General features: G+C 49.3%; 1 protein-coding gene across 1 annotated transcript in view; it reads right to left on the reverse strand.

Annotated features, from left to right (window-relative positions):
- The window catches only part of TYRO3 (TYRO3 protein tyrosine kinase), a 43,115-nt gene extending 27,107 nt beyond the window's left edge, over positions 1 to 16,008 (reverse strand). The window contains exons 1-5 of the mRNA XM_082317116.1: positions 15,898 to 16,008; positions 12,210 to 12,393; positions 9,788 to 9,888; positions 5,489 to 5,659; positions 2,636 to 2,722 (exon numbers count right to left, since the gene is read on the reverse strand). Coding sequence (XP_082173242.1) covers positions 2,636 to 2,722; positions 5,489 to 5,659; positions 9,788 to 9,888; positions 12,210 to 12,393; positions 15,898 to 15,985 — 631 coding nt within the window. The 5' untranslated portion in view covers positions 15,986 to 16,008. The remainder of the gene's footprint in view (positions 1 to 2,635; positions 2,723 to 5,488; positions 5,660 to 9,787; positions 9,889 to 12,209; positions 12,394 to 15,897) is intronic.
- Between the last annotated feature and the right edge of the window lie 4,441 nt (positions 16,009 to 20,449).

Genomic DNA, 20,449 nt, shown 5'->3' on the forward strand with positions numbered 1-20,449 from the left:
CAGGACTCAGGGCAGGGAGCTGCCACCTAGATAAGAACAGTGTGCATGGGTGGGAGGTGGGGCAGCAGAGCACAGGTCTGGGATGGAAGACAGGCAATGAGTTCTTTGCCTCTCAGTGAAAAGTCTTTGTGAGCTAACTTAGACATCTTGGTTTCTTTCCCTTTTGATGTTGGGTATTCAGGTTTGTAAGCTCTTTGGCGGGGAGGAAAGCTTACTTTCACTGCTTACTTGGGTATCATTGAAACACTGCCCTTTACTCAAGGCTTTTGTAAACACACTCATAACTTTTGGGTTTAGCAACATGTAATTTTCAACACTGGATGGCAGGCCCAAAGGAGGTACCAGTGAGAATAAATAATCAACTGCTAACACATACACCCTGTAATGGAGACAGCCACCGAAGAGGGTCAGCTCGCTAGCACCTTCCCCCAACTCTGCCATTTGTAGAAGGGACAGATGCATTTCCCCATCGTGCACTGGGAAAAAACTCTGGGTGGCTGTTTCCCGTTGTGCTCCAAAACACAGGATACGACCCTAAAAGTCTTAGCCGCACACATGAAGGAGAGCAAACCCAGTCTGGAAACAGGACCTTGAGCGTTAACATAATGAGAGTTAACTTCCTCTGTGCTTGTAGAGAGGCTGGAACAATGGGGGATTGTACACGGCTGGGATTGCGGGCTACAATAACAGTAATTTTCTGCTTGGAGTACACCCAGCACATTGTGGGCACTACAGAGAATAGATAATGAACAACAGCAGCAGCAAATAGGAAGAAATGTTAACAGTTTATAAATGTCCTAGCAAAAATATTTGCCTCTGGAAACACAGAAGAAACAAATTGTTTGATAAATTGTAGAAAGACTTGAGAGTCCTCATTAGCAGACGGATCTGTGTAAGAGAGGAAGGCCCTGATCATGCATGTATGGACAACTACTCCCAGGAGTCATTCCACTGAAGCCTACACGTTCATAGGATCAAGGACTAAATAAACATTATCTGGGCCTGCTCCTGTTCCTGCTGATGTCCTTGTTAGGAGCTTTGCTTTAATTTTAACAGGGGCTGTACTAGATCTTCAAAACTTTTGCTCTTTAGAAGAGCCTCATCACTTCCCTAAGTTTATAACTACTCTTTTAGACATATCTTTGAGGTATTACAGTTAGTGCTTTTATGACTATAGCACTGGACTTGCTATTTAAAACCTGTTTGTTATCTCTAGGACATGCCTCATACTGGTGCAACATTTGCCAAATCACTTAAGCTTGCTCTTCCTCAGCTCTAAAAAGTGTGTGTGTGTGTGTGTGCACATGCACAAGTGTGTGATGGCGATACATCCCTTCCAAATAGGTTGTGTGGATTCGTTAGCTGATGATTGACCCCTATGGAGCACTTTTGGCTAAATGTAACTGCTGGGAAACGAGTGAATTCTGAGGCCTTTACCCCATCATCTTATTAGTGGTTAAAAAAAAAAATTAAAAAATCTGTGTTAACAGTAAAAAAAGAAAAAAGCTTGTTTATGCTAAATGTTATTTCAAATTACGGCTTGATGAGATTTTTTTAAAAGCATAATAGCTTTGTGAACTACATTCTATCCCAGGATAAAAATATCCATAGAAGATATATTCCACAATAACTAATTCCCCTGTGTAGACAAGCCTTTAAGGCAACAACTCCAAACATTTTTAAATTAAGTTATAAATCTTACTAGTCCAGCATGCTGCATTCTTGGCATAGCAGTAACCACAATGTCCTGAAGAAAAACACACTGTAAGAGTGGTAGATCTACAGCTGGATTTTAAGCTATCCTTTAATGAATATTAGCTAATACAACTGTGAGTTCCGATACAGACATAAATGCTTGCTCTTACTCGCGCTGAGCAATAAGCTACCACTTCGAACAAACAATTTTTGTGACATGCCTCTCCTGGAACTGATAATCATGTAATTTAATGCGCATTAAAGCATGACTAAAAATTCAAATGCAGAAGCATCTCAACATGAAGAGGAGGGGAAGAGCTGATTGCTCTGATTATCCCTGTATCAGTCACCTGGAGGAACAGAGGAAGTGTGACATCAACTTAGGGGCTTCCAAATGGCAACTGGTCATGGAAAGGCTAGGAATTATTTGTTTTGAACGAGTTTTTAAAAAGCAGAGAATTAAAAAACTAAAATCCATAGAAACAGCGTGGATGATCAGACTTTATTGCCCACTGGTGATTGCCTTCCTTGTCTTTTTTTCAGCATCTAATATGATGCCAATAGAAGCAAGCAGAAGTAATGGCCTCTTTAGCTCTGACAAGACCCATCTATCTCCAAGAGGGAAAGATTTCCCCAGCTACGGATTTATATCCGGCCCCATCTCTCGCAAACAATTTAACTGCTCTGACTCTCTCCTTTTCAAGAAAAAACTGTTATTTGACATCACATTTCCACTCCTGAATCAGATGTGGTTTATTTTCAACGGCCTGGGATACGGTCGGAAGCGCTGTTAGGGCACAAAGAATTGTTTCGATGCTGAGAGCTCCAAACGGTGCTGGTTGCTGGCAGCTTTGAGACAACCCCTTGCATTAAGGAGCCCTACTTTCCCTCCCCAGTGAGAAAACCCGAGTCCCTTGCCCATTCTCTTGCACTCTCTCACCTTTAATTTGAACAGTGGCTGTCCGAGATGAAGACAATCCCTTTACGTTGTGAGCTTCGCAGGAGAAAACTGTGCTTTGATTAATACCTGGAGATCAGCCAAGAAAAGGAAAGGAAACACAAACAGCTATATAATCCAACTTCAACCTTCAGCAGAATTTCAATTATGTGTGACATCCAGCTCAAGCTGTACAGGCAACCGGAGGGCTGAGCGGGGTGCCAATCAAAAGCACGTGGATTTCAATGTAATTAACGTGCTAAACACATTTTTAATGGAGAGAGTGTAGCAATGTAGAAAAGCTTCCATAGGAGCTTCAGAAAGTACTGAAAAAGAAGGATGAATCTGGCAGAACAGCAGCTCACAGTGCTCGGTTAGTAGATGTCCACTTCTCACATTCTGGTGAGCATTCTCTGGAGCAAGAATCGTGCTGAACCGCGTGTTTATAGAACGCCCAACGCTCTGGACCTCAACCTGCCGCCTAAGCAACAACCATCGTCTAACTGGGCTATAAGCCCAGGCAAACTTCCAACCAGATGCTGCAGATTTCAAGCTAATGCCTACCTATCCCTCACCTTGCATTAGAATTTTGAAGACACGCAAAGGAAGCAGAAGTGAAATGCTACTGCATCAGCACTGAGGCACCTTCCAGGGGTGATACAAGTCAGGACTACACCCCCTCTCTTCTGTGAGCATCCATCCATCCCACGGGGCCTGAACATGGCATCATACTGATGTCCGGCTGTTCCAAGATGCATACAGGTATTGCTAATTAATCAGAATTGAGACAGATTTGCAAAGCTGCCTTGAGAAGTGTGTCCAGCATGTTTTCACTCAACTTGGCCCACAGTTGCCTTATAGGGCTCTATCTGAGAAAAGTTAAGGATTGGCACACTATGAGCATACAGTTTGGGAGGGAAAAAGATTTCAGAGCTGCACGGAGCAGCTTGCACAGTGTTTGTCTTTGCCCTTTGATTCATCTCCCAAGCCTGAGATTAACAGCACTGCAAAGAAGGTGCAGTGGAAGAGAGGAGGGACTGCTATAAAATGAAAGAGCAAAGTATTTTGGCTTCTTCCATTCACCCCGGTGAACCAGAGGAAAATGCTGCCAGCAGGCTGAAGGCCAGGCAGCAGAGTAGAGCAGCACCTGATGTGGCAGGCATGTCCCAAAGACAGAAACAAACACAGCCCTGCCCTGAGGAAAACACAAAACACACCACAAACCAAGATCTCCTTGCTCTCTAGCACCATTGCCAGAACTGCTTTCCAAATACAACAATCCTTTTACCAAACCAACTGCTTTCTGAACCTTCTAAATGTTTTCTAGCCAGTGCTTTATTATTATTTTCTTCATAATTTGATACTTTATTTAGCTAGCAATACTTGTTTTCTTACCAACCATCTTTTTTGACATGCTTTGGCAATCTGACCATACAGCTTGTGCCCTGCTACATTTTTTCCATTGCAAAGACAAGATCTGCCCAAGGGACACCCCAAAGAACACTGAAAGGGGCAAAGAAAGATGCTGGTGATGAATATATGTAATGGCAATTCATTTGAAGAATCACTAGGAGCAGATGCCCTTCTTCGGGCCCCCATGCCATTTCCCCACAAGGACAGAAGTTTTGTGAGGCACTGTGGGATGAATTCAGTGGAAGAAGAGAACTTTTTTTTTTTTTTTAAATTGTCCTTCCTCTCTCGACTATCAATCTTTTCAGTTTCCATTTCAACAGGCAGATTATATCATAAGGGAGCAGTTTTCATTTCCAACTTGGAACAGCACCGAGTGGCTACGTAAGAGAGGGAGCAGATGATAAAACTGTTGCAAATCACAAACCAGGTTTTGATTTACATATAAATTAGGTTCTAAGGGAAGGCTTAATAGGATTGGATAGCTCAAAGGATGGCCAAAGATGTACAAAAAGAAACACCCCCTGGGTGTAACTGTATTAACACTGATGAAGAGGCCCCAGAGATGAATCTGAGTTGTAAAACCTTTTCTTTCTAAATAGCTAGTTCAACTTTGGCTCAGAGCTGCTGAGAATAATAAAACAGCAGCACAGAAAAGAAGTAACACAAAGCTGCTGGACAACTAACTAAAATAAAGTTACCTTTAGGAGGTAACTACAAGAATAGCTGCGGTCAGGTCCTGGCAGGGATACATCGCCCTTCCCTGAAAGCGGGCTGAAGAGAGGCCTGAACACCTACTCACTCCAGAGTTCTTCAGCTGATGCTGCTGGGAAAGGCAGTCTTACCACCATGCACCTAGTGCCCAGTCTGGGGCGAACCTTGGTCTCTGAGGGTATCAACCAGCCCACTTCAGCACCAATACAACCACTTTAAAAGTGTCAAAGAATTACATGAGGCAGTCAAGTTTTAACAATAACAGCATCCATCAAGCCTGCAAGAACAGAGAGGGGGGGAAGAGAGGGGAAAGCAGTGCGTGACATGGCCGTGCACAGGAGGAAGAGATGTAGCATCTGTTACATCTGAATGCTTGGAGATTTCCAAGCAAATGCCACCAGAGTCACTTAATATAACCATGAACACCCTCCACGAGGTTGAACAAAAGAGGCATCCAATGCATCATCTGTCCAGTAGCATCTTTACCGCAGTGCCAGCCCCACCCAAGCTCTGACGAGCCTGTGTGCCTCAAGCCAGCCGAAAATACAGAGCAACGATCAGCCCTCGAGATGACCTGGCTTTGTATGTGATCACAATCTCTCAGCTCTCAATGTACAGTCAAAGACCATTCTCACACTATGTGGCTACCCAGTGTCAGTAGGCACGATTAGAAGAGAGTTCTCCTCCTCTTCTGATGCTCAAAGTGATCCCCTGCATTGGCAGCAGCCTTACCTGACACATTTAGGATGGAGGGGGAGATGTCTGGAAGCCCCACTCTAGAGTCTCCCATCCACCAGACAATTGTCACTGGTTCAGGGGGACCAACAGCAGCACAGGCCATATGAAATGGGGCATTAGGGGACACGGACACATCCTCAGGTTCCACAGTAAAGTAGGGCACACCTAGAAAAGCAACAGACAAGTGAGAATAACTACAGAGACTCCTTCTGTCTCTTGTTTATTTCCACTAATACCAGTGCCCAACACTGGACACCCCTCTGCCCTGCCCCTACACCTCATCTGACTCTCTCCAAGCCCTTCACAAGAACCAAGGGTCAGATATGCTGGATCACCTCAGGGCACGAATGTCTACATACTCCCACTAGAAGTAGTCAGAGAGAAAAGCATGCTTGCCTCCCAAAATGCCTTTGAAAACCTCTTTCACCAAGTCTCCTTCAAGACTCCCCCTATGAAGTAGCTTCTAGTGGCAGTATTTGCTCAACTTTTCAGCTGGAGAGACTGGTGTTTAAAGAGCCAACAGTCAATAACTTTAGCAGTGGCAGACACCACTTTAAAAGACACTTAATCCAGCTGCAGATACTTCTTGCCATGCATTAAAAACTGAAGCTTGTGAACGTGTTGAACTAGCGGCTGTAACAAACCCATGTGTGAGGAAAGAATCCCCTCGGTGAGAGACTGGGATCATTTACAACGCTCTCTCCACACCTTAATTGGCTGGAGCCGCCTTACAGCACGCTCCGACACCACGAGAACCAGGATGCCTTGGAGTTAGGGGTAATTTGTTTCAGAGCTGAAGGTTATCCATGGACACAACTCCCTTGATAACTATCTGTTCCCCACCGTGGAAAGACTCCTGCTTAGTACAACAGGCCTTAGATCAGGTCCATAGGGAGTAAAACGCAGCTGCAATGCTAACTGCCTCAGGTCATCTCTAAGTGGCAATAGCTGAGTGCAACTCAACAAATCAAGAGATGCGATTCCTCTTACAGGCAATGCTAAAACTCTTGCGGTTTCAGTGCTCCAAAGCAGCAATACAAAATTCACCAGCCATCAGCACCAGTGCTGACCCTGCAGGACAGCCAGCGTGCACTTTTGGTGGCTGGTGGAAGAGCTGAAGGTCCAGAGAAACGCTGAGTTCCCTTTTATACTCAAAACTCTGGGTGTCAAGCACAGCCACTACAGACTACGTCTGCACCAAAACTAGGTGTTCTCAGATGGAAAAAGTGTGTTCTGGAAACTGCTGATCTGCTGCCTCACAGAAACAGAGGAACCAGCATTATGCATTCACATGCTTAAATTACACTGTCTGTCCCTGGCCAAAGATGACAGGCCCAAGCGGCTCCCGTTGGTGTGGCAGATGCTGAGCACCTCCAACAGCAGGCAGTTCATGTAGGTGCCTAAGGCTTGGCATTTCCCCTACACTCCAGCTGAAAGTGGTGTCCTCAGTCTTTCACTGACCGTCCAGTTGCTGTTCGTGTCTTTCAGGTAGCAGTTTCTTTGTGCCTTCCTCACCTCCTTGCCACTCCCTTCAGAGTGGCAAGTAAATGAACAAACTAAAACAGGTCTCTACACAGGTCACTTCAGGAATGATGGTGCCTATGTGTACAAAGGCTAATGCTCAGGACAGGTATATTCATCATCATGATTTACTGCTAGGTTTTGCTTACATGTTTTACTTTATTTTTTTATTGCAGTCACACAAACAATAAAAATGAACAAACTTCCCAGATACCAGCTGTGACACCTCCACCTGCTTTGCCCTCCTTCTCCAATGAAGATTAGAAGGGAAAATACCATCATTTCTTCTACCTGTGAGCAGGATCCCTGCCTCCTGTCCCTTCACCATGGCACGCAAGGTAGCCTTTCAGGAGGATCCTGCCCAGCTCAGCAGGTTTTCTCACTTTGAGAGCAGCTAACCAGATCAGACAAGACCACAATTAAAAACTCTCATAGTTCAGGGATTGCAGCTGACTCATCCAGCTCAGGAACTTGCACTGCCCCCGTACGTATGTTACCTGGATACTTCACTGTCTATGACACATTTAGCCTCCCGGCTCCTGGTACAAGAGGTGAGTGCTGGCACCCCCCTTTCACAGATGCACCATGGAGGCACTGAGCAGCCAACAGCCAGGAAATCAATGGCAAAGGAAGAAAATAGCCTGTTCCCTGTTTCAAGCCAGCATCCAACCCTCAGGGATTTTTTTTTTTTCCTACAGCTCAGTTTTTAGACAGTGTTAATTCAGTGGGACGTGTCCATACAGGTGTGGCTGGGGCTCTGACTGTAGCCACAACAGGGGCTAACAGCCCCAGGAACAGCCACACGGTCAGAGGTGTAATTTCAGAGGGAGACTGCTGTAAGAAACACAATCCGTATTTTCCAGGTGGTCACACTCCGTAGTATGCCTCTTAGATTACCTCTCCAGGCATCAAATGCTATCACGTTCTCGGTAAGGCCAGAGTCTAGTTTCTAAACCAGAAAACAGTTTCAAAATAATTTTGGTTTTGTAAATTCTGAGGAGTGTTTCATAAGATCAAACATTTTAGCTGTATTACAAAGACAGTTCAAATACCATCACTACAAATTCTGCCTGATACAAACTACCGAAGTGGATCTCAAGGCAGATATTAGACAGCCTAGGAGTCCATTTGAGCTCAGTTTAAGTTAGATCACCAGTAGTCCACACTTATTTTATGTGGCACACTGAAGGGTATCAGCACCTACCAAAGACTACAAATGGCCAGAGTAAAGATCCTCTCTCAGTCAAAAGAGGACAACGGTTGTTATCAATACAGCAACCACTTCTAGACAAAGCTGGTACACCCAGGGAAGAAAGACATACAGCGATAACAGTGACAGTGGGACTGCTAGGCTTTTGCATTCCCCAGTGTTTTCTCATGCTAACAGCTGACACATTTTTAAAAATCCACCCCTTATCACTACTTGTTATTTTTTAATTTTTTCCACTAACTCCCATTTCACATGATTACATGCCCAGTTCAAGTTTAACTAGCTTCTGCTGTACTTGCTTTTCTCATAAAGGCGACTAATTGCATTTTTTTAGCTTATGCTTCCGCTGTGAGCTTTGGCCTTCATTCTCAACATTCCCCCTTACCTCGCTGCAGCTGTTTTTTGTGACTTTGATATTTCTTGCCTGTGCTATCCAGAAGGGCTCCTTTGTTTTTCAGATGGCTTAGCAGACTGAGCTACCCAATCACTCCTAATGCACCCACCATGCAAATGCAGCCACCTCTGGAGCGGGCCATAGTAATTGGAATAGAAATAGAAACCCTGCACAATAGAGAGCATTTTAAGCTGTAAACAACGTTCTCCAGTTGAAACTGCATCTGAAAATTTAGGTGGACAAAAGCCTGGCATTTATGGAAGGCAGCAGGTAAGCATTCCTCTTCCCCTGAGAGCCGCTATGAATGTTTCCATGGCTCTGAGTGAGACCTTTGCTGTAAACCACCCAGACCACACCACCTCCCACGACACCCTTCCCGCTCCCCCTCTTTAAGACTGTCGATTCAGCTCTGGCCCAAAATGTTACCAATTACATCCAAAAAGCCACTTCTTGCTGCAAATGCACTGTTCCTGTCAACTTCCTCACCAAATACTAAGACATCCTATGACTACTAGCTTCTGAGGATCTAACACAATCATGGCTCAAGGAAAATGAAACTAGAGACAGTAAGAAGCCACCAATCCACACTGCCTTGGGCGACTTTTGGGCAACCATGTAGAAGTTATTCTTTATCAGACAAGACTGGGCAAAACAGTGCCACATGGAACAGTCACAGCTATGAAGTGCTGATGTACAGCACCGCTCCCGGAACTCAGAATTGGGCTAGAACTGGACCTTGCCCTCAAAGACCTGTTTGGCTGATGACAGCTGAACCAGGCTGTGACCCTGGTCTGAGAAGTGGGTTGGACCAGATGATCCCCATGGAACCCTTTCAACCTGAACCATCCCATCATTCTACGAATTATGTGGAGACCAAAGCAACAACTGATTGAGGGTCTGGAAAGAAATGTGTGTGCATGAAAGGATCTTTCACTTGTTTCCTAATGTGCCAAAATAAAACCAGAAGGTAATAAACTGACAGCTCCTCTCCTTGAAGCTACTCTCCTACCATTTCTTACTCCTGCTCTGTAGTCATCTTGCTGCAGTTAGCAGCAACGGTTCAGAGCCAAGAAACCTGTCACTGGAGCAATCTGCTTTCACCACTTCCACCTAGAGCATATTGGTGGGTCAGCCCTGAAAGGAAACCAGCACTACTACTACTCCTTACCTTCCACTATGAGCCACACTTGCTGTGATTCTTCCTTCTTCCCCCCGTGCTCAACCTGGCACCAGTACTTCCCAGAATCTGTCCGCTCGACGGATTTCAAGCTGAAAAAAGTCAAAAGCCATATCGATATTTTACGTGGATAAAGCATGTTTTTGCCCCAAAGGACCCTCCAGTGTTTGGCAAACCAGATGCATGGACAACACCCACTGAGACGCAGCCAGCTCTGGGGAGAAGGGCAACAGCTAGCCAGCACAAAGCGCGCGGCAAAACAGCGGAGACGGGAGGCTCCTCTCTAAAGCGGGTGGAGGGAGTCCTCAGCAGAGCAGACAGCCTTCCTCTGAAACATCATCACAGAAAACCCGTCATTTATGTCCTTTGAGGATAGGAAGGGGCTGGCCATCTTGATCCTGAATCATGACTCTAGCTAGCCTTCAAGAGCGACAGCTTGGCCTACAATGTCTGAGCTAGCAGGAAACTCCAAATCACAAACCTCCAACGAGCCCGACTGTCGTGCCTCAGTAGGTGACAGGACTGGTGACAGCCTCATACGGGAACGGATGGGTCAGAAAAGGCCCCCCCTCGCCTCAACTGCACTCAGCGTTATTCTTATCCCAAGAGCACCTCACACTGCAAAACTCCTTGGGCCTCTTGATTTGCGATTTCAAGGGGTTATTCTGGCCTGCTCCAGCACAGGACCTCACCCTACGAACTCTTCCATGTCCTCCCTTGCTCAGCAACAGCTCCCCTTCTGAGAAGATGCATCCAAGCTGGGGAAGGCAGCCACAGGGACTGAGCAGCATTCAAATTGTAGGCCTCCAGGTCAGGGGAAAAATTCTGCTCCTTGCTCCACCGCTGGAAATCTGCAGTATCCTCACTGCCATTAGCAACGTGAGGCTAGCGTGGTGATCAAGGGCAGAATTTGGTCCCAAAGCGACAAGGTCTCAGCTACCAAAGGCACCAGCGCGACTCTGAGCGCCTGTCAATGTACAAATGTTGATTGCCCCCCGCAGGATGTGCAGCCATGCGTCTGCTGCCATGCAGGGATCCTCAGCAGATCTGATGCCCGCCTTTCTGACGCTAGCCGTCCGCCTTGGGGAAGGGGAAGAACGTCTCAGGAAGGAAGACAGAAAAGGGAGAATGTTTGCTGAAATGCACAAAATGGACCCACTACAGCCTGATTTTCAGAGCTGTACCTTCAAATGACATCAGCTGTCCTGCCCATCCAGCCGCATGTTCTGAAACACAGCGATCGCAGCAGAGAGTCACACAGTGGGTGGCAGAAATGATCACTTTAGGAGAAGAAAGGAAAAAGGAGAAAAAGATACGGACACATCTAGACTTAGCACCCTATGCTTAGCCCTGGTGCTGCAGAAAGTTCTCAGTGGAGGAAAACAAGAGGTGAGAAAGAAGATCAGACTGAGAGACTATGAGGGCCAAAGAGAGTTAACTAGAGGAACTAAGGGGAAGTAAATGGTATAGTTTCAAGACAAACTGTTTCCACAACATAATATTATGCAATAGTTTTACTGGGAACAGATTTTTTTCCTATCAAAATGTTTACTACAGACAAGCTTTAGCACAGAGACTTTTAGTTGCTGGAACTGGAGACTCCGTGCAATGTCAATCCAAGAAACCTGACAGGAGATCAAGCCGGAGCTCAGGGAAGAGTGATTCTCAGTCAGTCAACATTTTTGAGCCCTCACAGTGATGGCACGCTTCCTTGTACAAGCTCTTTCTGTGCAAAAAAGCCAGAGCAGAACCTTGGGCTTTGTTTAACTCAGTACTTCCAGAACTAGCTGACATCCCCCTTCTGCTGAAATAAAGGCACAGAGAGCTGCTTTGCAGAAGAAAGTTTTTGTGCCTCTGAGCGGGACAGGACTGATATCATGTACTGCAAATGTATTGGGAAAGTCTCTGCAAAATGACTCAGAGATGGTTCAGGTGACAAACACTCCTCTCCAAAGAAAGGAAGGGGATGTAGTCCTGGGAGTCTCATTTCAATTAACAATCCTCACTCTTTAGGCAGATTGACAGCTCAAGGGAGAGAGTAAGAGAACGGAATGAGTATGAGACAGAAAACCTATTTACCTAAGTCAGACCTTAGTCTTCCTGCTGCACGGCAGAACAAGATGAACAAACAAGGCAAGAACATCCTTTCACCTTGAAGTCACGTCTCAAGCATCACAAGCATTAGCAAAGCACCTGTCGCCACAGTAGTCAGGAAACCAATACGGTTCTAGTGCATAAAATCTCAGCCCTCAGTGGTTTCAATTCTGCTCTCAGTTATGCCCTTGCCACGCACTGAACTGCAGACCTAAGAACCCTGCCCCACCGAGGGCACTGCAGTTGCATAGATATAGCTGACAGCAGAAAACTGTGCAATAGTTTCCGCGATATTCTTCCTTCTCTGCATCTGTTGTACCTGAGGAAGCCGATCCAGTGTTCTTCATCTACTGGAATGTACACCTGGTCTATGCTTTGCACCACTGCTCCGTCCTTGATCCACAACATCTCGGGATCTTCCATTCCCTCGAGGCTGCAATTTAGTTTGACGGGTTGACCCTGGGACACCTTTAATTTGATTGGAGATCCTGTAAATTTCATACCTAAAAAAAAAATACTACTCCGCCCCACCCCCAGAAGAAGGGGGGTTGGAGTACAGCAAATTACTCTAGGTTGGTGGTCTGGAATTACATACCCTACCAGCACACACTGCAGAGGGGTCTGTTAGTCTCGGCACTGCTCTACTATGTCTGCTAAGCAATAGCCAAAGGCAAGCACTGAAAGCACAACTGCTGGAGAAAAGTGGTGGCTCAGTCCACACATGGGGCTTTTTTCAACTCATGTAACAGCAGGGTGAGCTTCTGCAGAGCAGTGCCCAGGCAGAGCCAGACAGAAATGCTGGGAGCTTCGCCATGTCACTGATCCAGCAGTGCTAAGCGCATTCACTCAACGCGGTACCACACCTCCCTCTTTTCCCCAGGTTTGAATTTCAGCTATGGTGTTCCTGTGCTGCTAAGAAATCATCGTGCTCGCTCCATTGTATGCATTTGTAAAGAGCTGGGATACAAGAAAGAATCAATTATGTCTCGTTATTCAGCGTATGCTGTTCCTCTGCATTACAGAAAGCTTCTCTGCAATTTGCAAAACCTGTGAAAGCAAAGCCTATTCCAGAGCATACCTCGCTGAGGAGCAGAGCTGTTTACAGAACAGATATTTCTGTTGTGTGACGTAGGCGTGTGCTCAAACGAGCCTCCCTGACCCTTCAGTCCAGCCAAAGGACGACGTTATACTCGGAGCTATATAGTCGCAACCCCAAAGCAGCAGGGCCAGAGTCCGTGAAGCCGCTCAGGTTTACGTTGACACAGAAGCGATCAGAATTTGGCCCGGAGCACTGTTACATGTGTGGGTGGATGGGGAGTGTTTCCCTCAAGCAGAAGCGAATATATGGAATGTGTTACCATGAGAAAACACGGAAGCCAACTATATAAGCGCATTTAAGAAAGAAAGGCATATAAAGGAGGAACGAGAGGATCAAAGGAGACTGCGGGAAAGCAAGAAGGTGAGAAATAAATGCAAAGCTAGTTTTGCTAGGGAGAGTGGCCATTTCCTACGCAGTGGCACAGGACTGACAGACCAGAGCAGGTCTAGCCTAGCTCAATATTATGCCCTGGCAGTGGCCTCCACATCCTTCAGAAACAAATGACTCCATCACTCTGCTGCTCTTGCACGGCCACGTATCACAATACATTACAACTTCACCCAGTCCATTGGCTGGTCAGCTTCTCACAGGATGCCTCGCTAGCCTACAGAGCCAGCCAGAAAAATGCCAGCTGTGAAATCCAGAGCGCTGCTAAATAAGCAGCCCTGTTGCTCTTGAACTCTGTTACAGCCTGACCGATGATCAAATACAGAGATTTCTCATGTGCCACTTCCCTTCTTGCCAACACGCCACCCTCCCACAGCCACGAGGGCACCACCTCACGGGGCAGAGCAACAGCGGAGGGACTCGCAGCGTGGTGGTAACCGCTGGGAGAAGGGGGAGCCAGCTCTGCGGGACCAGCCGGCGCTCTGTGCCGGCGGCCAGTACCCGGCAGAGCACCAGTGGTCCGGGAGCAATCCCAGAACACAGGCAGAAGGACTTATTCCTTTTCCTTAATGAGATCCCCCGGCCTGTTAACAGCTGGTTTCCCATACTCAGTCTTTTGCCTTTCTATCTGCTGTCCTTAATTTAGCAAATTCACAGAGAGCACTGGAAAACTGGTAAGATGATAATTTTAGTTTAGTTGCCAGAACTCGTTTGCTGGGCTAAGGATTTAATCACCTTGGGTGAGGATGATCTAACCTCGCATTACTTAACTCATCTGTAACACAAATTACATGTCCCAGTGCATGCCAGAAAGCATCCTCCCTTTCACCGCTCACAATATTGGAATAAAACATGAAAGCTTCACTACAGCTCTCCCTGTGTTACAGAAAACTGATGTAGCCAGGCTGCTGAACGCATGCACAAATTGACAGACACTTTCATTACAGGTGCCTTCATGGAAAAGCGAACTACTCGGCTCTCTTCAGACTGCCCTCCTGAAAGAGTTAGCCACAAATTAAACAAAGAAGTAGTGTTAGAGACCCTTTATGGTTTTCAGTTCCCATACAAATTAATGATGTAGGAAATTAATATACAGTACAAGTGTTCAGCCCGAGTTGTAATTCTCCACATTGCCCAAGTATAATCCTTCTGTCAAGATCAACTGAGATGAAGAAATACAGATCAGGGATTCTTAATAAAATTCACAGGTTTTTGACAAAAATCCAGCTTTAGCTGCAGCACCTCTTCCTTCAGGTACCAGGAAGAAGCACACAGGAGGCCAATATAGATTTTAATTTCCACCTATTTCTCTTTCTATTCTCCCACTCACGATTTCTCATCTGATAACAACCTTGCAAACACAAGAAATAATCTCATCCAAATAGGTTCCTCCGAGCCTACCTGTAAGAGCTGCAGGAGTTAAAATGTATAGCTAGGAAATAAAATTGTATCAAATTTCTTATCAACCAGTTGTCAGACAGAACTGACAGCAAACGAACGTACTAGTTGTCAAAGTACGTGACGTATTTGTTTGTTGTTCTGCTTTTGTTTTGGTTTTGTTTTGGTTTTGTTTTTTTTTTTTTTAAACTTGCCACCTCTGAATATTTTGATTCCTAGGAACAGAAGCATGCTTTTTGTGAAGTTATTTTGGGAGCGGAGAGAGAGGAAGGTGTCTACCCGTGCGCGCCAAGGGAAAGGTTTTTCGCCGCTCAGGTTGCTCAGGACCCCGACGTCGGGATCCGACCTGCAGCACAGCCCCTCCAGCTGAGCGCCACTGCGCGCCCGCTGCCCCGCATGCGGCGCCGAGCCCCCGCTCCCGGGGAAGCCGGCGGGAGGTCGGCCGGGGCGCCGAGAGGCTCCCGCGCTGCCCTGCCCTGCCGGCTCGGGGCTGAGACTTCGGAAAAGGAGTTCAGGAGGGAAAAAGAGCAACGAAAGCCACTCAGGAATGCGTTAGCGCCCGGCTTTCCTCGGCGGTGATCCGCGCTAGGCAAATACCAGAGCAATGCCTCCGCAAACAATGAGGAGGATTATTTGGGCTGCGACTTACTACTCTCTACTTGCAGGCAGGCGGGCGAGGCGGGCAGCACCCCGCACGGCCCGGGCTCCCGGCCGGCTCCCGAGCGCCACGTAGCCGGCCCGGCCGCTGGACCCACCGAGGCGGCGGAGCCCCCCGCGCCGGCCGTGAACGGGGAGGGGGGGCAAAACGGGCCGGCCCCGGCCCCCACCTGCGCCTGCCCGAGGCCCCGCGGCCGCCACAGCGGGCGGACCCCGCACCCCGGCGCCGCGCCAGGCCGCCCCTGCCCGGCGACCGGTCCCCGGGCGCCCAGCCGCTGCCGGCGGGGCGGCCCCGCGGGCGGCGGTCGCCCTCAGCGGGCTGCCGACACCTGTAGAGGCGGCGCGGCGGGGGCTGCCCGCGGGGGGCACTGCCCCGCCGCCCCTCCCCGCCGCCCCCGGCCCTCAGCCGCGGCGACCGGCAGCGGCCGCCCTCCCCGCCCGCCGGCGGGCCGTCCGCCCCGCTCACCTGCCACGGCGGCGACATCCCGGAGCGCCGCAGCCCACAGTCCCAGCAAGAGGAGCCGCGGGATCGCCATGCTCCGCTTCAGCTCCATCGCTCCCGCACCACCATCCTCCCCCCAGCTCCCGGCGCCGCGGGGGGCTCCCACCGCCCGCGCAGGCGGCGGCGACAACGGCTGAGGCAGCCCCGCGTCGCCGCCCGCCACCGGACTCCCCCGGGAAGCTGCGGGGACGCTCAAACTTCTGGCTGCGGCTCGGCCGGGGCGAGGGGCGGGAGGCCCCGGCGGGGGTCGACGGCGCGGGTCGGGTCGGGTGCGGGTCGGCTCCGTTCCGGGCGCCGCCGCCGGGCGGTCTCCCCCTGCCGGCGCGCAGCCGCCGCGGCGCCGCTCGGCGGCTCCGTCCGTCCCTCCGTCCGCCCGTCCGTCCCTCCTCCGCCGCCGCCTTCTCCTCCAGGAAATGGCGCTCTCGGGCGATCGCCGCGCGCTGTGCTCCCCCTCTGACATCACGCTCATGAATATGCATGAGCCGGGCGCCCACCGCCCCCGAAGCGGCGAATCACCGCGCCCGCCGCCCCCGCTCCACCGCCCCGGGACGGGACGGGACCGCGGGCGCCGATCCCGCCGCCCCCCGCCCCGCGCCGTGCCCGGGGGTCGGACCCCTCCGGAGGGCGGGCCGGGGCGGGGGGCGGCGGGCGAGGGGGTTTCGGGAGGCGGCGCCCCTGGGGCTGCTCCACGGGGCGGCCTGGTTTCCAGAGCGCCGGCGGCGGGTGACCCAAATCCGCGGGAGCTGCCGGGGCACCGGGCAGGGGGGAAAACCAGGTCGCTTATTCCCTTGCCTACGTATGGAAGCAGGGGGCCAGCCTGGCCCCTCAGGGCAGGAGGGCTTGGGGCCACCAGCGGGGCTCAGCCCCCCCAAACCAAGGCTCTGCCGGGATGAGCAGCACCTCGCCTCATGCACACAGCACCCCCAGCCCCATCTGCCCTGGCCGGCCCGCTCCGGCTCCTTGCTCGGCCGCGCTCCCCTCACCAGCCGGACCCCGGCTCCGGCGATGCTGGCCACCCCATCCCCGTTTCTGATCTGTGGAGGAGCACGGGCAACGTGAGGAGATGAGCCCGTGCCCTTCAAGCAGGATCGGCTCGGCCTTGCCCTCTTTTCCGCTAGTGGAAAAGTAGGGAGAGGTCTGAGGAAGGAGATCTCTGCTGCCACAGAGTTACTAGCACGGTGTGGAAAAAGTCACCAACAAACAATTTCAAAAAAAATCTAGTGCTGCCTTTTTGTAGGAGTTACGGTGAGAATCTGGGTTGAAAGGCACCATAAGGAGCAATATCGTTACAACACGACGCGGCTTTCAGCTCTGCCGCAGCCGTCGGTGTGCAACACTTACCCAGCGGCTCCTGCAACACTCTGGAAACCTGGCTAAATGGAGGAGCGTGGGCAAACAGCGTTATCCCCATCAGGGGGATGGAGAAACTGAGGCATGGCAAGCTCACGTAATTCCCTCCCAAGCTCTGATCTTCCCCTCCCCAGCCATTTGCATTTCTGATAGGAACTCCTAGGGGACTGGAGCAATGCCAAGAAGATTTCATGACTGGAATGGAAATGTCACTCCCTCCCCAGTGTCTCCCGCCGCAATGACAAGCCATCCACCTGAGAGCTTGCAGGAAGCCTGGGTGCTCTCGGGGACAGGGAATCATGACATGCCTCTCGCCGGGATCACAACAGCTCTTGGGCTGAGAGCTTCTGCACCGGTGTTTGCTAAAAGCTTCACGCGCCCTCGCTGTCACTGCTGTCTCTCCCCCGTGTATCCATATATACCCATCTATCTGAGTGTGTGGCGTGTTTCTGCACTTACTCATGGCGATAGCGCCTTCCAGAAAGCAGCTACTTTTGCAGATCTTAGTTGTCTCATGGGAAAAAATAATGGCCATTAGAAGAATGCTGTGTTTCTGTGGCGTTTTCCTTCTAAGGATTTCTTCCAACCTTACAATTACAGAGGCTTACAACACTACGCTGGCCCTGTGGGCTCAGGAAACACGCCGGTGTACAAGCAGGAGAGAGGAGGCACAGGCAAACGCTGTGACTTGGCCAAGCCCATGCGGGGAGGCAGTGGCCAAGAGAGGCTTGACTCCACGCTGCGTGCCCGGAGCATGCCTCTACCTCGACGGGCATGTTGTGCTTCATCCAAATGTCATATGTGACGCTCTCAAAGGCTTTGGGAAGGGGAAGGAGAAGGGGAAAGGAGCTTTCACCTGCAAAGAGGAGTACAGGATAGGAAGTTGTTGTAGCACAGCACAGGCCAGACTCTGGGCTGGTATAAGAGAGCAAAGCTGTGCTGGAAGCAGTAGACCAAAGGGAATTTTCCCCAGCAGGGGATCTGGCTCCAGCTCTTCTGAGAAGGGCTTTGTGTCAATGGTGATAGGCAGGAAGAGCCACATGAAAATTGGACTGAAATCCTGCACGTGTTGCCAGCTGGAGTGCAAACTGCTGTGGGAAAACTTACGGAGGAGTGCAATATTACCATGCAGAAATCAAAGGAACTGGTGATTCTGAAATGCTTTTAGGAACTGACGACAAATAAACTCTCCCGGCCTCTGAATTAAGCAATGTGGCTTTGTTCTACAGGCCGTAACACCAGTGGCAGTCCTCACTGCTCACATGCACAGGACACAGCACAGTGGCTTATAAATAAGCCGGTGCCTTCCTGGCTTAGGTCCTTTCCTTACTTTTTCTGTTGCGATACTGTGTTGTCACATCTCACCAGACTTGCTGGGCAGCATAGCCATGTTCTAGAAAATGCCTGAAGAGCTGCACAATAATCAAGAGGTGAATTCCCAGTGCTGGGAGACTTCTGAAGACGAGGGAGAAGAAAAAAGGAAGAAAGGAAGAGAGGGAGGGAGGGGAGAGAGAAGGCAGGCGGGAGAGAAGTATTTGCTGGACTTCCTCACCTTCCTCTGCTGTTCAGCCTCTTCTAATTATTAAGACCCAACAGGACAAGGATGGGTTATCCCAGTGAGAAAGCACCCCAAAACACCCATTTCCACGTGAGAAGACATAGCCCTAAAAGTTCAGCAAAAGCTGCTGGTGCATGCCACTGCTTCATTGTCAAAGTAGTCAGTCTGCAATTGGATGCAAAATCCCTGTGTTTTGTACAAGGCGTTTTCCATAGAGCTGCCGGGTTTGCACTTGAATTCGAGAACCTGACTGCTCCATCCTCTGACTTGGGATTGAAGAACAGCGTTGTCCCCTCCACTGGGGGACACATCCCTCATCCTGCATCAGGGAGCTGCGGCAATGGCAAAAGCAATGATGAAGTGGTGTTCAAGGGTTGCAGGAGTAGCTCTGCTCTACCGTGTAGGAGACCCAGAATGGCTGTTCAGATGCTTCCTGAGTGGGTGATCTGTTGAAACCAGCATATTCAGCTCCAGGCCAGAACAGGAGCTGCTTTTCAGTCACCACCAGAGGCTACAGCAAGTGACAGGAGGGAGCTCCGCATGTGTGGGGGCTTTTGCAGCTTAGGGATGGCTTCTCAAATAAATGCCCCAAAGTTGGGCTAGAACACCAGGAGTGAGGAAGCAGGGCTTTCCAAACCCTGCCAAGGACACAGCTTGAGAGCTGCTGGATATTACAGGGGTTTTTGAGGACACTGAAAAGGTTAAACTGGGCATAAACTGTCCCCATTCTCTGCCCAACCCATCATAATAATGGGATTGCCAGAGTTTGTTCGTGTCAGATAATAATACTGTTTAACGTGGCCACTTCTGAGGACCCAAATATAGCTCTCCATCTTGAAATACATATGGGACTAAACTGGCCATGCCAAGACCTTGGACATGGTATTTAAAGCCACAGGTGGCTGCAGCAGCTACACAAGAAGACTGAAACTCATCCTGCCTGTGTCTGGGCTAAGCTTGCTATAACTGAGTTATGCTGCTCATTTGGGAATTATCTTAGCTGCAGCTGAACTCTGTTCTCTTTTAATTTATATTATTCTACCATCTCTTCCTTTCTCCTTTCTTATCTTCTTCCCTACCACCTTCTTCAGTAAGAAACTGCATTGAAATATTCCAGCCTCTCTGTTTCATGAAGTTTCAGCCACCTCCAGCTCTTACATCTTCCATATGTGCTGGTTTTAACTTTCTGTGTGAATGAAGATAAGGACAAGGAACAATATTAAAGAAAGACTTGCATTTACTCCATCTTCAGAATACAAATAAATCAGGGATGAGTCTGAGCTTTGAGTTCAGGCCTGATCCTCTCCTGGTTGCCAAACTCTCCCAGCTCTGCCTGGGGGTGGTAGGTGGCACAGTGTAGATGGGGGCTAGGACTGGATCACTGTAGGGTGGATCTAAGTTTGGATTTTTCTCCAAGTTTCAGTGTTATTCAGTTTGGCCCCAGCCCAACCATAAGCATTACCCCGAGCCCAGACCTGGTTCCTCCATGTGTCTGGGATGGTTACTCTTTTTTAGAGGTGATAAACTAACACATCATATGTGTTATCTATTTTTTGCGATAAATGCCAAGCTGTCAGAATGAAAATGTCACATAAATCATACATAAAC

The sequence above is a fragment of the Platalea leucorodia genome, assembly GCF_965183815.1.
Source record: "Platalea leucorodia genome assembly, chromosome: 7".
Lineage (NCBI taxonomy): Eukaryota > Metazoa > Chordata > Aves > Pelecaniformes > Threskiornithidae > Platalea > Platalea leucorodia.